Below are 13,188 nucleotides of genomic sequence, written 5' to 3'. Positions count from 1 at the left end.
CAGAGATTGGAAAAGGTCTGGACTTTCCATAGGCTGCGTATAATGCGCTACGCGCTGCGAAGAGGGCAAAAGGTGTCAAGCCACTCTATACGAGATGAGGCGTTGAATCACTTTTGTTTTCCTCCCTCTCGTTTTTGAGTGCCTAATTCACTGAAGGGACGATAGTGCCATCCCAAAGGCACCCTCGAAATCGCTCTTGGCTTTTGCACGAGACGAGAATCCAGCGGTCTCTCGCGAAAAGTTCTTCAAGGAGTCCAAACTCTGGTCGGCTGCCTCGCTGGGCGTCAAGCGATCTTCAGAAAGAGACCATTTGCGACGCGTCGACGACCGCTGCAATCTGCCCTGCTACATCCGTATCAGGCCTCGCATGCATCCTTTGGTTTGTTGGCCCGGCAGGCCTATCTAGACCTACTTTGTACTGCTGAGATGTCATCCTCAGTCCCGCTGCGACGATCCCCGTCGAGGTTTAATCGATTATCGGACGGAGAGCTCACAGGCTACAGCTACCTAAACCCTGGCGGCCGGACTAGGGGAGGGTCTTCCGTAAGATGATACAGGGCATTCCAGGGGGTGCTCTCGAGGGGGACCAAAAGGTCCGGGACGTACCTTCGTACGTATGTCGATGGTAGGGGGAACCGGCCATAGCTTAGCTCTAGCTCTCATAGCTTAAACCAGCTTCATGCATTATAGACATCTTGGCTATCGATGGCGTTGGGGCCTAAACGAGAAGAAAAGCAATTCTCCATGATGCCTACCTACCTGCTTATACCGAGACGGATTCTCGCTGTCGCCATATACCACGATTCACGAAAATCCTTTTACGCCTTCCAGATATGAAGACCGAGACTCAGCAGCCGAGAAAGTAATGCCCACCAGTTGTGGAAAAAAGACTGTCTAGGCTCCATGACTTGGTACACACTCGCACGTCAAGAATCGTGACGGCGGAGCTGACCGACGTCATCCCACACTGGGGGAAAAGCTCCCTCCGCCATGTCACGGCACACCAGATCCGACTTCGCCAATCAGATGATCCATTCTACACCCATTCTACCTTATTTGCTTGGCACGCTTGGTTTGCAATTACATGGTACCGCCACGCCACAAATCTTGATTGACCACCCATCATGGCTCGCCTGGCCATCATGGCACCGCCACACCGCCACACCGCCACATATCAAAAACGCGGCTGGGCTCACTGTGACGTTGTACACTACACACGCTGGCGCCCGTTGATCGACTACACAAAACCACCACCGGTTCAGATTCTCCGACACACGAGACATTGATGATTGTTGGTTCTCTCTAGGATTTTGGACGCTTGCAGGCCCCACAGCGAAACAAAGCATTGCGCGGCTCCCACGACATCTTCCATCCTTGCACCCATTGGTGAAATTGGTTCTTCACGCTGTCGTGGCCGTCGAAAACCCAGACACCTAGACTAGGCTTTCCAGCAGAGGTGGACTGCAGCCGCAACCATCACGTCAACGTAAAGAAGCCAGCCAACATCTAGGAGATTTGAGAATCTTGTTGTATTTCCGCCCTTCTCCTGCTTCTCTTCCCAAACGCCAAGCCTATGAATAAGAGGGCTCCGAATGTGGTCCCGCCCAGGCGACTCCAGTAAACCCATCATGTCTTCATCCATACCTCTTTCTCTCTCTCTCTCCACTTTCAGTCGTCCGTCATCGACGAAGCATCTCATTTGTACGGATTACTTTTTTGTTTGGACATCATCCCTCCCTTCCCCATACGCTAGACCCAAGTTTGAAAACTTCAGCCACGTCGTCCTCGGCCACGGCCCGCACCAGGCATTCCGCCGCCCATACCCGGCATTCCTCCCATACCGCCCATGCCCATCTGCTGCATCATGGCCTGCATGTCGGGCATCCCGCCGCCGCCCATGCCTCCGCCGCCCAGCATCTTCATGAGGCTGCCCATATCCGGCATCCCGCCCCCGCCCATGCCTCCGGCGCCGCCCATGCTCTGTAACCGCTTCTGCATGGCCGCCATCTGCTGCGCCTTGTTGCCGCCGCCCATCGCCTGCTGCGCGCGCTGCATATTCTTCATGTTGCCGCCCATCTTCTTGGCCATGCCCGCCATCATCCGCTGCTGCGTCAGCAGGTCCTCCACCTCGCGCACCGACGTTCCCGACCCGTGGGCGATCCTCGTCATCCGCGTCGGTTGCTCGATAAACATCTTGCCGTCCGAGTCGAGCTCCTTGTCCGTCATCGAGTCGCAAATGTAAATCATGCGCTTGAGCTTGGCGCTGCCCTCTTCGTCGTCCATACCCTGCATCATACCGCTCATGCCGGGGATCATGCCCGCCATCTTGGATAACGGACCCATCTTCATAATGTTGGAGAGCTGGTCCCGCAAGTCGCGTACCGTGAAGATACCTTCTGTGATGTGTTTTATCGTCTCCTTCTGGTCCAGCTTCAAGCTTTGCACGTGCTCTACCAGTCCGGCCATGTCGCCCATCCCAAGCAGCTTTTGTACGAATTGTTGTGGTGCGAAACGCTCAAAGTCGAGCATGTGCTCACCCGTACCGATAAAGACGATGGGGGTATGTGTTGCCGCGACGGCGGAAATGGCACCACCACCCGCCGCGTGACCATCCGTCTTGGTGATGATGATGGCTCCAAAGTCTGCCGCCTCCTTGAACGCCTTGGCCTGCGACTCGGCCTGCTGACCGATGGATGCGTCGAGCACCATGATCGTCTCGTCGGGCCGGATGGCCGTCTGAATATCCACCATCTCCTGGAACAAAGCCTCCTCTTGCCTGTGTCGACCTGATGTATCCACAATGATGATCTCAAACTTCTCCTTCTTAAACTTCTCGACACCGTCTCTCGCCACCACCGCGGGGTCCGTCTCTGTCAGTGAGCCGTAGTAGGGGATCTTCGCCTTGGTCGCGTTCTGCTTCAGCTGGTCAAAGGCACCGGCACGGAAGGTATCGGCGCACACCAAGCAGGCCTTGAAGCCTCTGGCCTGGTAGTGGCGTGCGAGCTTCGTACATGTCGTCGTTTTACCGGCACCCTGCAGACCGACAAACATGATGATGTTGGATTTGCCCTTCTTGGGCTTAAAGGGTTCGGCATGGGGATCGACGAGTTTGACAAGCTCATCAAAGACGGACTTTTGGATGAGGCGCTTCTTGTTGACGGCGGGCGGGAGCTCCTTGAAGTTGACGGTACTCTTGATCGACTTTCGTAATTGGCCGACGAGGCGCACGTTGACGTCGGCTTCGAGAAGGGCAGAACAAATCTCCTTGAGCATGCCATCGAAAGCCTGCAATGCGGAACGGACCTTGTTAGCAGCTGCTGGTGTCTCCGACGTCGTCTGGCGACTGCGACGGAGGGTTCTGCGGGGTAGGGATGCGGCGCACCTTTTCGTCTAGGTTGGGCTCTCTGGTGAGGTTTGTAACGGCCGTGTTGATGCGACGGCCGAGATCTTGAAGAACCATGGTGTGCGGTTGCGGCTACCGAGCCGACTTGGGGTATCTGAGGGAGGTTCTTCTGGTGATACTCTCGGATAGCGGGCTGGCGACGTGTTGCAAATGGGAATTTGGCTTCAGGGTGGGATGTGGATTGCAGCGCTAGCCGTCCAGTGCCACCACGCTGGAATCCATGGATGTGACTGGTGAGCATGCAGTGTGGGGTTGGGGACCTCGACCGTGGGCCATCGGGTGCACCGTTTCTCCAGACCCCAGGTGCCCTTGTACACTGTTCTAATGGACATATGCACTGCTATTTAAGCACTGTGAGGCTATCCCCAACTATCACAAGACGTTTGGACTTCCGACTGTTCATGAACCCGGATTGGATGATTGCAGAGCCGACCCAGTCTACTGAGAGGAAGCGAAAATTATTTTGAGTTCCTCGGCTGTCAAGGTATCAGCACTCTCAACTACCCCGTCTAGGTTCGTCCATAAATGAGGTCTTTTGGCGAAGCCGTAAAGGCTTTCGTGTGGCGCTCAACCTTCGACCGTTGTGTATACGCCAACCAAACTCAACGGCACACAATCTGTCTACAGGTCTGAGGCTGCCTCAAAGTCTACTCGCCTGCACTTTGCCTAAGAATTGAAAGCTTGGGATGCAGCCACACCTTGGCTTTACAAATCGACACTACCTTTTCTGTGAGTTCTGTGTAAGTCCTTTTGAGAACCACTAGAGGTATGGTATCTGGAAGCATCCGTCCGAAATAAAGAAAAGCTTTACCCATGCGATGGTCATTCCTTGCATTCCTTTTTCTCAGCACGAAAGCATCTCTGCGCGAGACTGTTAGCAAAATGGGGTATAACAAGCATTCTGTCAACTCGTTCAAGAAAATCTTCGGCCTCATCCTCACGGCTTATTTGTCAAACGGGAAAAATGTTCGAGACTACCGTCTCCGTGACACCGCCCCAGTCAGTACCATCGACCGCTTCCGCGATGGCGCAACGTTTCCCATAGGCGTCGGCGCAAATCAGAGCCAATCCACCCATGGTTTCCAAACCATCCTCAACGGCCCAGAGATCGAGACTGCCATGAAGGGCCTCGAAAAGGAATACGGCGTCCAGCTATCTCAGGCACCCCACAAATCTTTCTGGAGCCAAAAGTCCACCATCGGCTTCCTGCCCGCCGTTAACGGCGTTAGTCGCGTGGAGTCTAGAAACTACCGCGTCTACCTGACCGCCGGCATCCAGGCCCGCGAGCGCGGTGGTCCAGACAGCCTCCTCTACTTCGTTTCCGACCTCCTCTGGGCCAACAAGCACAACGCGGGCCTCGTCTACAACAATAATACCGCCTACACTATCGAGCAAGTCCGCACGGTGCTATCCCTGGGCATAGTCTTCTTCCCCCTCGTGAACCCGGACGGCCACGCCTGGGACCAGCGCTGGAACAACTGCTGGGGCAAAACCCTCAACCCTGCCTCTCGCCTTTCGGAAAAGAGCCTCGACGGCATCGGCGTCAACGTTGACCGCAACTTCAACTTCACCTGGGACTACCGCACAATTTTCAGCGAGAAGGCCCTCGACGTGGCGTCCGATAAGCCCGAGCACGAACTCTTCCACGGACGCGCACCCTTCTCCGAGGCGGAATCGCGGAACATTGGCTCGGTGATCGACACGCACCCGTCTATCAGATGGTACCTCGACGCTCACACCAAGAACCGCTTCGTGAGCCACGCGTGGACGGACACCCCGATCCAGACCACCCGCCCCGAGATGAACTTCCGCAACCAGAGCTACGACGGGAAGCGCGGCGATCCTGCGACGGGCTACGGCGAGTACATGGTCCCCCGAGACTTGGACATCTTCCAGGACATCTCGAACAACATTGCCTCGCAGATGTCGAGCGCCTCTGGCGTGCCTGTTTACAGCATCGATAAGCTCCGCGAGCAGGGACGAACGTTCCAAGGCGTTTCTGGATCTGCTGTTGACTGGGCGTACAGCAGACACACCGTGAACCAGACAGCTAGCAAGATTTACAGCTTCAAGCTCCATTTTGGAGCGTCGGAGGAGGAGGCAAACGAGATCGGACAGAAAGGCGGATGCCAGTACTACCCCTCACACAAGATATACCTCAGGTCTCTTCAGGAGAGTTCTGTGGGGTACATGACTTTTCTCTTGAATGTCGCCAAGTATGAAAGAATCAAGAGCAGGCCGCCAAGGGACTGAGAGCAGTAGGCCAGCGAACTTTTCCCCACACTTTGAGAAATGTCAAATAATCATCATGATGCTTGCCTGGTTCCATTGCCCTCCGATTTTATCTAGCCTAGTACTTCTATGTAGTTCCTCAAGTCATTCATGTCATCTCTCATGCTTTGGCTGTCCCATGCAAGCCGTGTTGATTACTCATTCATGGCACTCCTGACTCCTAGCAGTGCAGACGCCTTTTCGACCCTGACCGCTTATACCCTTTTATTGATGACGCGTCTTCTTGGGCAAAAATCTGGCTTTCACGCCAGTGAGCATCGCCATGAAGTAATACTTTATCTCAGCCTCGGGTGGCATCTGAACCTCCAAATCAAAATGTTCGAACAGCGCGGGTATTGTCTTGTACACAATCAGCTCCGCAAGGTGCCTCCCGGGACACATCCTTCCGCCCCCTCCCCAGGTAAGATTAAACCGCTCCATAGCCCTGAGGTCTCTTTCCGTGTCCAGCCAGCGGTCCGGATTGTAATTTTCCGCGTCTAGACCGAATATTAGAGTGTTCCTATGTAATGAGACAGGGCTGCAGCCGACTGTTGTCCCAGGTGGAAAGGTCTCTCCGTGGACTGTGAGCCCTTCCGGGGGTACCATGCGGGGTAGGGACATCCCGAGGACAGGATACAGTCGTTGTGCCTCCTTGATGGCTGCTTGAGTATAGTCCAAACGGACGGCGTTGTCATAAACTTTGGGATCGTCCGTCGCGGAGCAAACTTCGTCAGAAATCCGCTGTTGCACTTCGGGGTGGGATCCGATCATGGACATGATGGACGTCAGCGCGGAACACATTGTCTCATGCCCGGCCCCGAAATTGGTGATTGCCATTCGACGGAGGTATTGCTCCGTGAAATCTGGCCTGTCCTTGTGCAACTGAATCAGATCCACGAGGAAATCGTCCTTGCGATCGTTCTTCGAGACCGGTTTGTTTGCGAGGGAAGCATTAACCCTCCGCGAGACCTGTCTGTAGACGCCCGTGAAGAAGGGCTTAAAGTTCTCGGGCGTCTTATACGTCACACGCCACAGATTCGCAAATTTCCTGCCAACAGTTTTGGAAAACAGCTCCGCTTTGACGACTAGGGGGAATAGCCCGAAAACGGACTTGCGGCGCCAGCCGAGGTAGCCGTGGGTGCTGGAGGCATGGTCTGTGTGATCACGTAGGTAGTTTGGTGACCAGGTCAGGACGACGGCTGACAGCGACTCGACGGCAATGATGTGCATCCATTCCTTGAGGTCAACTTCGGCGCCGTCGAGAGAGCGTAGGGTTTCGATGACCCGAGCCAATACGGCGTCGAGGGCTGGCTCGTGCCGTTTGAGACATGCCGTCTGGTAGAGGGGGCCGATCAGACGGCGTTGCAAGCGGTATCGCTGCGTGTTACGTTCGGAGAGCAAGTCTAGTGTATCTGGGGATGCAAATTTCGGAAAGGGGGTAAAAGTAATGTCCGGTCTTTGGAGGGCAGTCGACACTGTTGACTTGGTATAAGCTTGCCGTGAAGTGACATGACGATGAGACCAACGTACAATAAAATTCGGACTTTTCATAACCACTGCCGGCTCCTATGAAGAAAATAAGCACGAGATCAGGCCTTTGACGTGAATACCGATGAACATACGATAAATATGCTTGAATGCATCTACAGAGTCAAACCACACCTCGTTCGGACCAACTCTCACAACCGGCCCATACCGTTTATGAAGCGTCTTGCCCAACGCAAGCATGCGTCCGTTGCGCACATGGTAAGCGTGCCATACATTCGAAATAGCAGCCAGCCTGGGCCCAGGTATGCGGGCCAAGGGATGAAGCAGCAGACGGTATCCGATGACGATGAAAGCGATGAGAATGAGCGACGATGACGTGAGTAACACTGCGTCACGGAGGAACAATACTGCGCTGTAGACTCCGAGCAACGAGCTGTGTATCCCGAGCGCCGGAGAAGGCATCGCCGCGCCCGGCGCCTCGAGTGGAAGCGGGCGATGGTAGGGCAATTGGGTGAGGCAATGTGGGAGTGAGGCAGGGAGGGAGCGCGTGATGTGGCGGTTGAGGATTTGCAGCAGCGCCCGCCGTTGCAACCGCACACAAGAAAAAATTCAGTCGGGGGGCGCTGCGGCGCGCACAAGCCATTCGGACCGGCCCCTCCGTCCGGAACGGGGAATCGAATAGGGGGATGAGCCAATTGGCTGTCGGCAATAGCTCAATGGGCTTCCCTTGTCTTCTTTACACTCAAGCCTACTAACTTACCCTCTAATACCTTGGCTACGAATACAATGGTAAGGTAAGGCAAGGGTCCCCCTCGAGGCTTGATTAATTGGTATGTTATGAAGAGACCTGGGAAGCTTCCGCTTGTACGGCTGGGATCACGTAGGGCTCTTATGCGCCGTCTGCGGCGTGATGAACCGGCGCCAGAAAACCGCCCACCCATCCGGTGCCCCGCGGTCCGGTACTCCACCCAGTGGCTCTCCCCCTCCTCACCCCAGCGGCGTCGCCCAGCCCAGCGGTGGCGGCCACGGCGGCTTCCAGGAGGCCGGCACTAAGCCCACTGGCGCTTCCCCCTCTGGCGCTCCTTCCGGAACCCCTCCTCTAGGCCTTCTGATGCTCATGTCGAGGGTGCTCCTCCTTCTGGTACTCCTCCCCGTAGGCCCACCGACAACCCTACCGACCCCCTCCCCCCGGCGCTCCCTCTGTTCCCACCCAGAGCGCTAGAATACTCTCTGCCGAGAGCAACAACGACGAAGATTAATGACAAGATTGAATCCATCAGCCCAGCCCACACAGCAGCAGCGAATTTGGTAGCAAATTGAGCCTGGGCTTGTCTTACCAGGAAACGCTGAACCATGACTGTCCATTACTGAGAGCACAAAGATACAAAGAGAAAAAGGATAGGCGAATGTTGGCATGATATTTCATATATGGGATAGTTGACGATGATAACGGGGGTCACTTGCCTAGTCATTTTTTACTTTGTAAATATCGGTGAGATTTTATGGGCATTGAATCACAGCATTTTGAGATAATCTGAGGATAACAGTGCTGTGACTCAAACTCATTTTCTAGCTTTTCGGCTATTTTGCAATGGTGACTATGGTTTAGTCAAACTGGTAAGTGCGCCTTCGAAGAGTCCCTTTGCGACATCATTGTCATAGTTACTATTGGGTTGTGAAGAAAACGAAATCTCAACTTCAGTTACCCAAATAAGAAAAGTAGGCGGGTGGTAAGCCAGCCGTTGAACCAATGTATGCAGTCATCAAGGGGACCCAGAATATAAAACTTTTTTTGTCTTGCATAATTGGTAGAAATGTACGGACACCTTATGTACAGGGAGCTTGTTGTCAGCTTACCTGCATGAGCAAGGGGTAAAGCTCCATAACACATGGCATCATGAAATCCTTCCATCTTGGCAGGCGGCAGGCGGCTGCCGCAGTGAAGCTGAGAAGCAGGCCAGGATTTTTGGAGACACGATACCCATCAGTCAAGGTGGCAGGCAGCAGGATTTGTAGGAACTCAAAAGACAGACATCCCGTCACAAAATGCGCTAGGTGAGGAGTTCCTTCTCGTCGGGGGTTTTGCATTCTCATGACCCTTTAAGACCCTGCCACCCCCCTCCAAAAAAAAAACAACGAGTAGCCCTGACTCGGACGATCACGAAGTGGACGTCAAAAATGATTTCTCAGGCTCCCCAGTTCACAGGTAGCCCGCAAATGTATGAGGGAATCCATCAAGACGAGATTGTGCATCGAGTTCCTCGCAAAGACGTGCACAAGCTCTTGGGATCTCAACTGTCTGCCGATCAAGCTCAGCAGGCACAGGCACTTCTGCCAGGTTTGTACTCTCCCATTTCCATCGTCATATTGTGAGCAGCCAGAGTAATAATCGGAGCTTATTTGATCTTGCGAGCTGACCTGGTCGGATGCTAGATAACATCACCGTCATGGAGGCACCTTGGTCCGAGGCGGGCGGATACGACATACCGCCCAGAGAGAACACCCTGGACAGCGAGGAGGCAACTCCAATATATTCAATTCTAAGATGGTGGTATTTGGAAATAGGATGTTGCTTCTTGGCCATGGCAAGTCTTGTTTCCCAGGCAGTAGTTCTGTGGCAATATGACGGCAAGCCGCAAGATTCTTGGCCTAGCACGACCTTGACTCTCAACGGTTTGATAGCGATATTGGCCACGGTCTGTCGCGCGACCTTCATGATTACCGTAGGCGCTATTCTCAGCCAGTCTAAGTGGAATCATTTCTCTGGAAGAGGGAAGAGTGCCGGGTATCGGCGGCTGGATGACTTTGGCTTATTCGACGACGCCTCCAGAGGTTCATGGGGAAGTTTGCAGTTGATGTGGAGGTTCAAGGGGGCGTGAGTGTTCTGCATGACCTGAAAACCTCAAGGCCAGTGCTAACAGAAACCTTAGCCACATCGCCTGCGTTGGAGCCTTGTTGACGATGTTGTCTCTAGCTCTCGGCTTTTTTTCTCAGCAACTAATCACCTTACGGGTGGACCAAGTCAGAAGCAGTTCGCCAGGCCAAGCAGGCACTGTGGCTAGAAGCCAATGGGTGAATACAGTAACGGGATACGCAAACTCTTGTAAGCCGCTCTCTACCTGAACATGAGGTCTAACTCCCTTACTCATCGCATCTCCTGACGATTTTGTTTAGGGAGCCCTCAAACACCCACAAAACTTGCCATGTATGAAGGATTTATGTCCCCAGGCGTTAGCCTACCACAAGTCCTTTGCCCGACAGGAAATTGCACTTGGCCCATCACACCAACCGTCGGAGTATGCGGCGCTTGCGTGGACCTGACAGCAGAAATCAAAATCAATCGAAGCCCCTCTTCGTTTTGTATTGTGTCTGCGCCAGATGGCACCCAGCTTTCTGGGTACTGTGGCTCAGGGAGCGACTTTATGCCGGTTTTCAATATCAGCACTGGCTCAAACCGAACCTTCGAATCCACGGATACTCGAATGGTCAAGGCAGATGCGCCCAACCTGATTGCTCAGTTCAGCGCTCTCGGCATTCCAGGCGGCATGCCAGCGACTACACCTCTCGATGACTCCCGCGCGGCTGAATGCGCCCTTTGGTATTGCCTTCAAGCACGAGAGGTCACTGTCAAGTCAGGAGAACTGAGTGACAACATCATCGATACTTGGAGTGAGGCAGCGGGGAGCTCGACTCCTGATGGGAGAAATGTTACATTTGCGAACATCCCGGCTCACTTCAACACCGAAGCTGGCAAGAGCTACGGAATGGGCCCGTGGCAGATGTACGCCATGCAAGGGTACGCGAAGGAAAACATCATAGGAAACGTCAGCGCCGATGGGACATTGGGGATTGTCTTCGCGTCGGCGTCTCCCTACGCGGACGGAATGCACGCCAGTTTCGATGACGTTAATAGCTGGATGGAGAGGCTTACAAGGAGCATGACCAACGATGTGCGCCTAAATAGTAACGATAGGACAGATAGTGACGCCTTCAGAGGCACAGTGTTCGCCACCCAGGTGGTCATCGTAGTGCGCTGGGCTTGGATCGGATACGCTGTCGCCCTAGTCTCTTTGTCGGCGATTTATCTCGTGGTTGAAGTCGTGCGAACGAACCGGAGTGGATTGCAGCCTTGGAAGTCTGATGTTCTTTTGCCAGTCTGTATGGACATGGATGATGAGATTAGGCTGAAAGCAGCGGGAGGTATATCAGAGCCGGGCGGTCTGAAGAGGCTGGTTGGGGATGTTCCGGTTCAGCTAAAGGCTGACAGGACCGGTGTTGTCAGATTCGCAAAAGAGGTGAAAACTGATGGAACAAATTCCGCTTGAAGGAATTCTGGGTTGAATGTCCTCAGCAGGTCTGCTCTTCTGCCTTGGGGGATAACACGATTGAGGCATGTTTGGTTGGCACGCTGTGCAATGTTAACAAGGAGTTGTAGCTAGCCGAAGCTTTGGGCGGAAACCCATATGAAGCTAAGTACTATATGAAAACATCATAAAGTAGCCAGCGTGGCAGTATAAATGCCAGTGATTCGTTAATTCCCGGCTGGAGCTTCCGACTTGGTGTCCAAGATGTGCGATTCGTTCGCATTGACCTGGCTATGGATAACCATAACTGCATGTTTGTCGCAGGACTCGGTAACCACCTTTATCTTTGAACCATCCTCGTTGAATTCAAAGAACCAATTAAGCTTTAGTTGCAGGCTCCCCTAGCCGTCTTTGAACGAAATGTCGGAAGTAGACGTAAAGGCAGCCTCTAGAGCTTCAGATTCGACCACGAGGTGCAAAATGGTGGTGGACTCGAATTTGGAGACGGCCATGTCCTTGGCAAAGTTCTCCTCGTAGGCTGTGGTATCGATGGAGAATTCGGACGGCATGCCAAAAGCTTTGGTCATGTAACGCGGGAGAAAGTGGCGCGTGCAGTCTGGGGGACCTCGCGGTTGATGATGGAGGTCTCATTTTGGCTTGCATCCTCCATGTACGCATCGAAGAAGGACTTGATCGTCGCCTCGACCTTTTTTCTCAAGCCCATATGTTCCAAATAGGTATTATGATTTATTCAAGTCCTTGTGGGAGACGGGGAGGAAGTGGCGAAGAAACAATGATGAAGCATTCGGCGTTCGTGTTCTAAATGAGAACATGGTGAGGATGACAGTCTCGCTTCTTGTTCGTGATCTCGGTGACGCGTCGGGTGACGTTCAGGACAAGGGCGACATTGGATCCCGACCCAGGATCGACGAGAACACTTTATACCATGGTGTTGCATTGATTTGCGGCATCCGTCTTGGATCGTGAGTTGTTGTGGCTTAAGTGTGTGGCTAAGTATTGTTACAATACAGACAAGAGTGTCGGACATATTCTTGACATTATTACTCCAGATACAATATCAATCGGGCCTCATCACTAATATGCGGATTAATATGCGGATTTAAGTCGCATACTTTCATGTTTGACAGCTAGGTGCTTAAGTCGTAAGAAAACACTGACTGAAGGCTCATGACTATATGTATAAGCTTGTATACAGCCAAGGGTATGCCGTGGCAAAGGTGATAACGCTTGCATCGTGGTCAAGTGCCATAGCTCTGGTGGTGAATAAATAACCTTGGATGTTAGGACGTCCTCACTGAACATTTTTGCGTGGTCAGTGAGTTGTCTGCGATGGCTTTGCTGCATAAGAAACCTACTATTCTCACGTCACCAGCGAGGATGCACGGCCAACAGTGTTGGATCTTATTACGGATATGGTAGAATGATACCCGACTTGATGGCTTTGGCAGAGGAGATCTCCGGTTATCCCCACAAGATAGCGTCGGACATCGGCCAAGGCCGGCGTGCCTCTCGGATAGGAACCGACCTTCACTCATTTCGGCTTCTCTCCCCCTTACTGGCCATATCTATAAAAAGGGCACCCCGCGTCTCAAGAAGCTGGACAATTCCCGGTTGAGTGTCTTGCTGAGCACAAGTCCGTTGCTCAGGCTTCCCCCCGTCAATTGGCTGGTCCATCTTATCAGCGATGTTCGGAGCTGGGAG

The 13,188-nt window shown here is 53.3% G+C and overlaps 6 protein-coding genes across 6 annotated transcripts; 3 read left to right on the top strand and 3 right to left on the bottom strand.

Moving 5' to 3' along the window:
* Window positions 1-1,770: 1,770 nt before the first annotated feature.
* On the bottom strand, window positions 1,771-3,460 carry CORC01_02744 (signal recognition particle protein SRP54; the record flags this gene model as incomplete). Its single annotated transcript, XM_022614394.1, has 2 exons — window positions 1,771-3,285; window positions 3,383-3,460. The coding sequence occupies 2 exons, from the start codon at window positions 3,458-3,460 to the stop codon at window positions 1,771-1,773; spliced, it is 1,593 nt and encodes a 530-aa protein (XP_022479008.1).
* An 825-nt stretch (window positions 3,461-4,285) lies between these two features.
* CORC01_02743 (carboxypeptidase A) lies at window positions 4,286-5,656 on the top strand (the record flags this gene model as incomplete). Its single annotated transcript, XM_022614393.1, has 1 exon — window positions 4,286-5,656. One exon carries the CDS (start codon window positions 4,286-4,288, stop codon window positions 5,654-5,656), a length of 1,371 nt encoding a protein of 456 aa, XP_022479007.1.
* A 243-nt stretch (window positions 5,657-5,899) lies between these two features.
* Window positions 5,900-7,624, bottom strand: CORC01_02742 (cytochrome P450; the record flags this gene model as incomplete). The annotated part of the gene is made up of 3 exons (XM_022614392.1): window positions 5,900-7,149; window positions 7,205-7,240; window positions 7,297-7,624. 3 exons carry the CDS (start codon window positions 7,622-7,624, stop codon window positions 5,900-5,902), a joined length of 1,614 nt encoding a protein of 537 aa, XP_022479006.1.
* A 448-nt stretch (window positions 7,625-8,072) lies between these two features.
* On the top strand, window positions 8,073-8,384 carry CORC01_02741 (uncharacterized protein; the record flags this gene model as incomplete). The annotated part of the gene is made up of 1 exon (XM_022614391.1): window positions 8,073-8,384. One exon carries the CDS (start codon window positions 8,073-8,075, stop codon window positions 8,382-8,384), a length of 312 nt encoding a protein of 103 aa, XP_022479005.1.
* A 956-nt stretch (window positions 8,385-9,340) lies between these two features.
* On the top strand, window positions 9,341-11,487 carry CORC01_02740 (uncharacterized protein; the record flags this gene model as incomplete). Its single annotated transcript, XM_022614390.1, has 4 exons — window positions 9,341-9,500; window positions 9,596-10,037; window positions 10,093-10,265; window positions 10,337-11,487. The coding sequence occupies 4 exons, from the start codon at window positions 9,341-9,343 to the stop codon at window positions 11,485-11,487; spliced, it is 1,926 nt and encodes a 641-aa protein (XP_022479004.1).
* A 380-nt stretch (window positions 11,488-11,867) lies between these two features.
* CORC01_02739 (uncharacterized protein) lies at window positions 11,868-12,190 on the bottom strand (the record flags this gene model as incomplete). Its single annotated transcript, XM_022614389.1, has 2 exons — window positions 11,868-11,996; window positions 12,059-12,190. 2 exons carry the CDS (start codon window positions 12,188-12,190, stop codon window positions 11,868-11,870), a joined length of 261 nt encoding a protein of 86 aa, XP_022479003.1.
* Window positions 12,191-13,188: the final 998 nt, after the last annotated feature.

Source organism: Colletotrichum orchidophilum, assembly GCF_001831195.1.
Source record: "Colletotrichum orchidophilum strain IMI 309357 chromosome Unknown Scaffold_16.1, whole genome shotgun sequence".
In the NCBI taxonomy this organism is placed as follows: domain Eukaryota; kingdom Fungi; phylum Ascomycota; class Sordariomycetes; order Glomerellales; family Glomerellaceae; genus Colletotrichum; species Colletotrichum orchidophilum.
The sequence above is the reverse complement of the archived record's forward strand: the minus strand, read 5'-3'. Positions and strand labels throughout refer to the sequence as shown.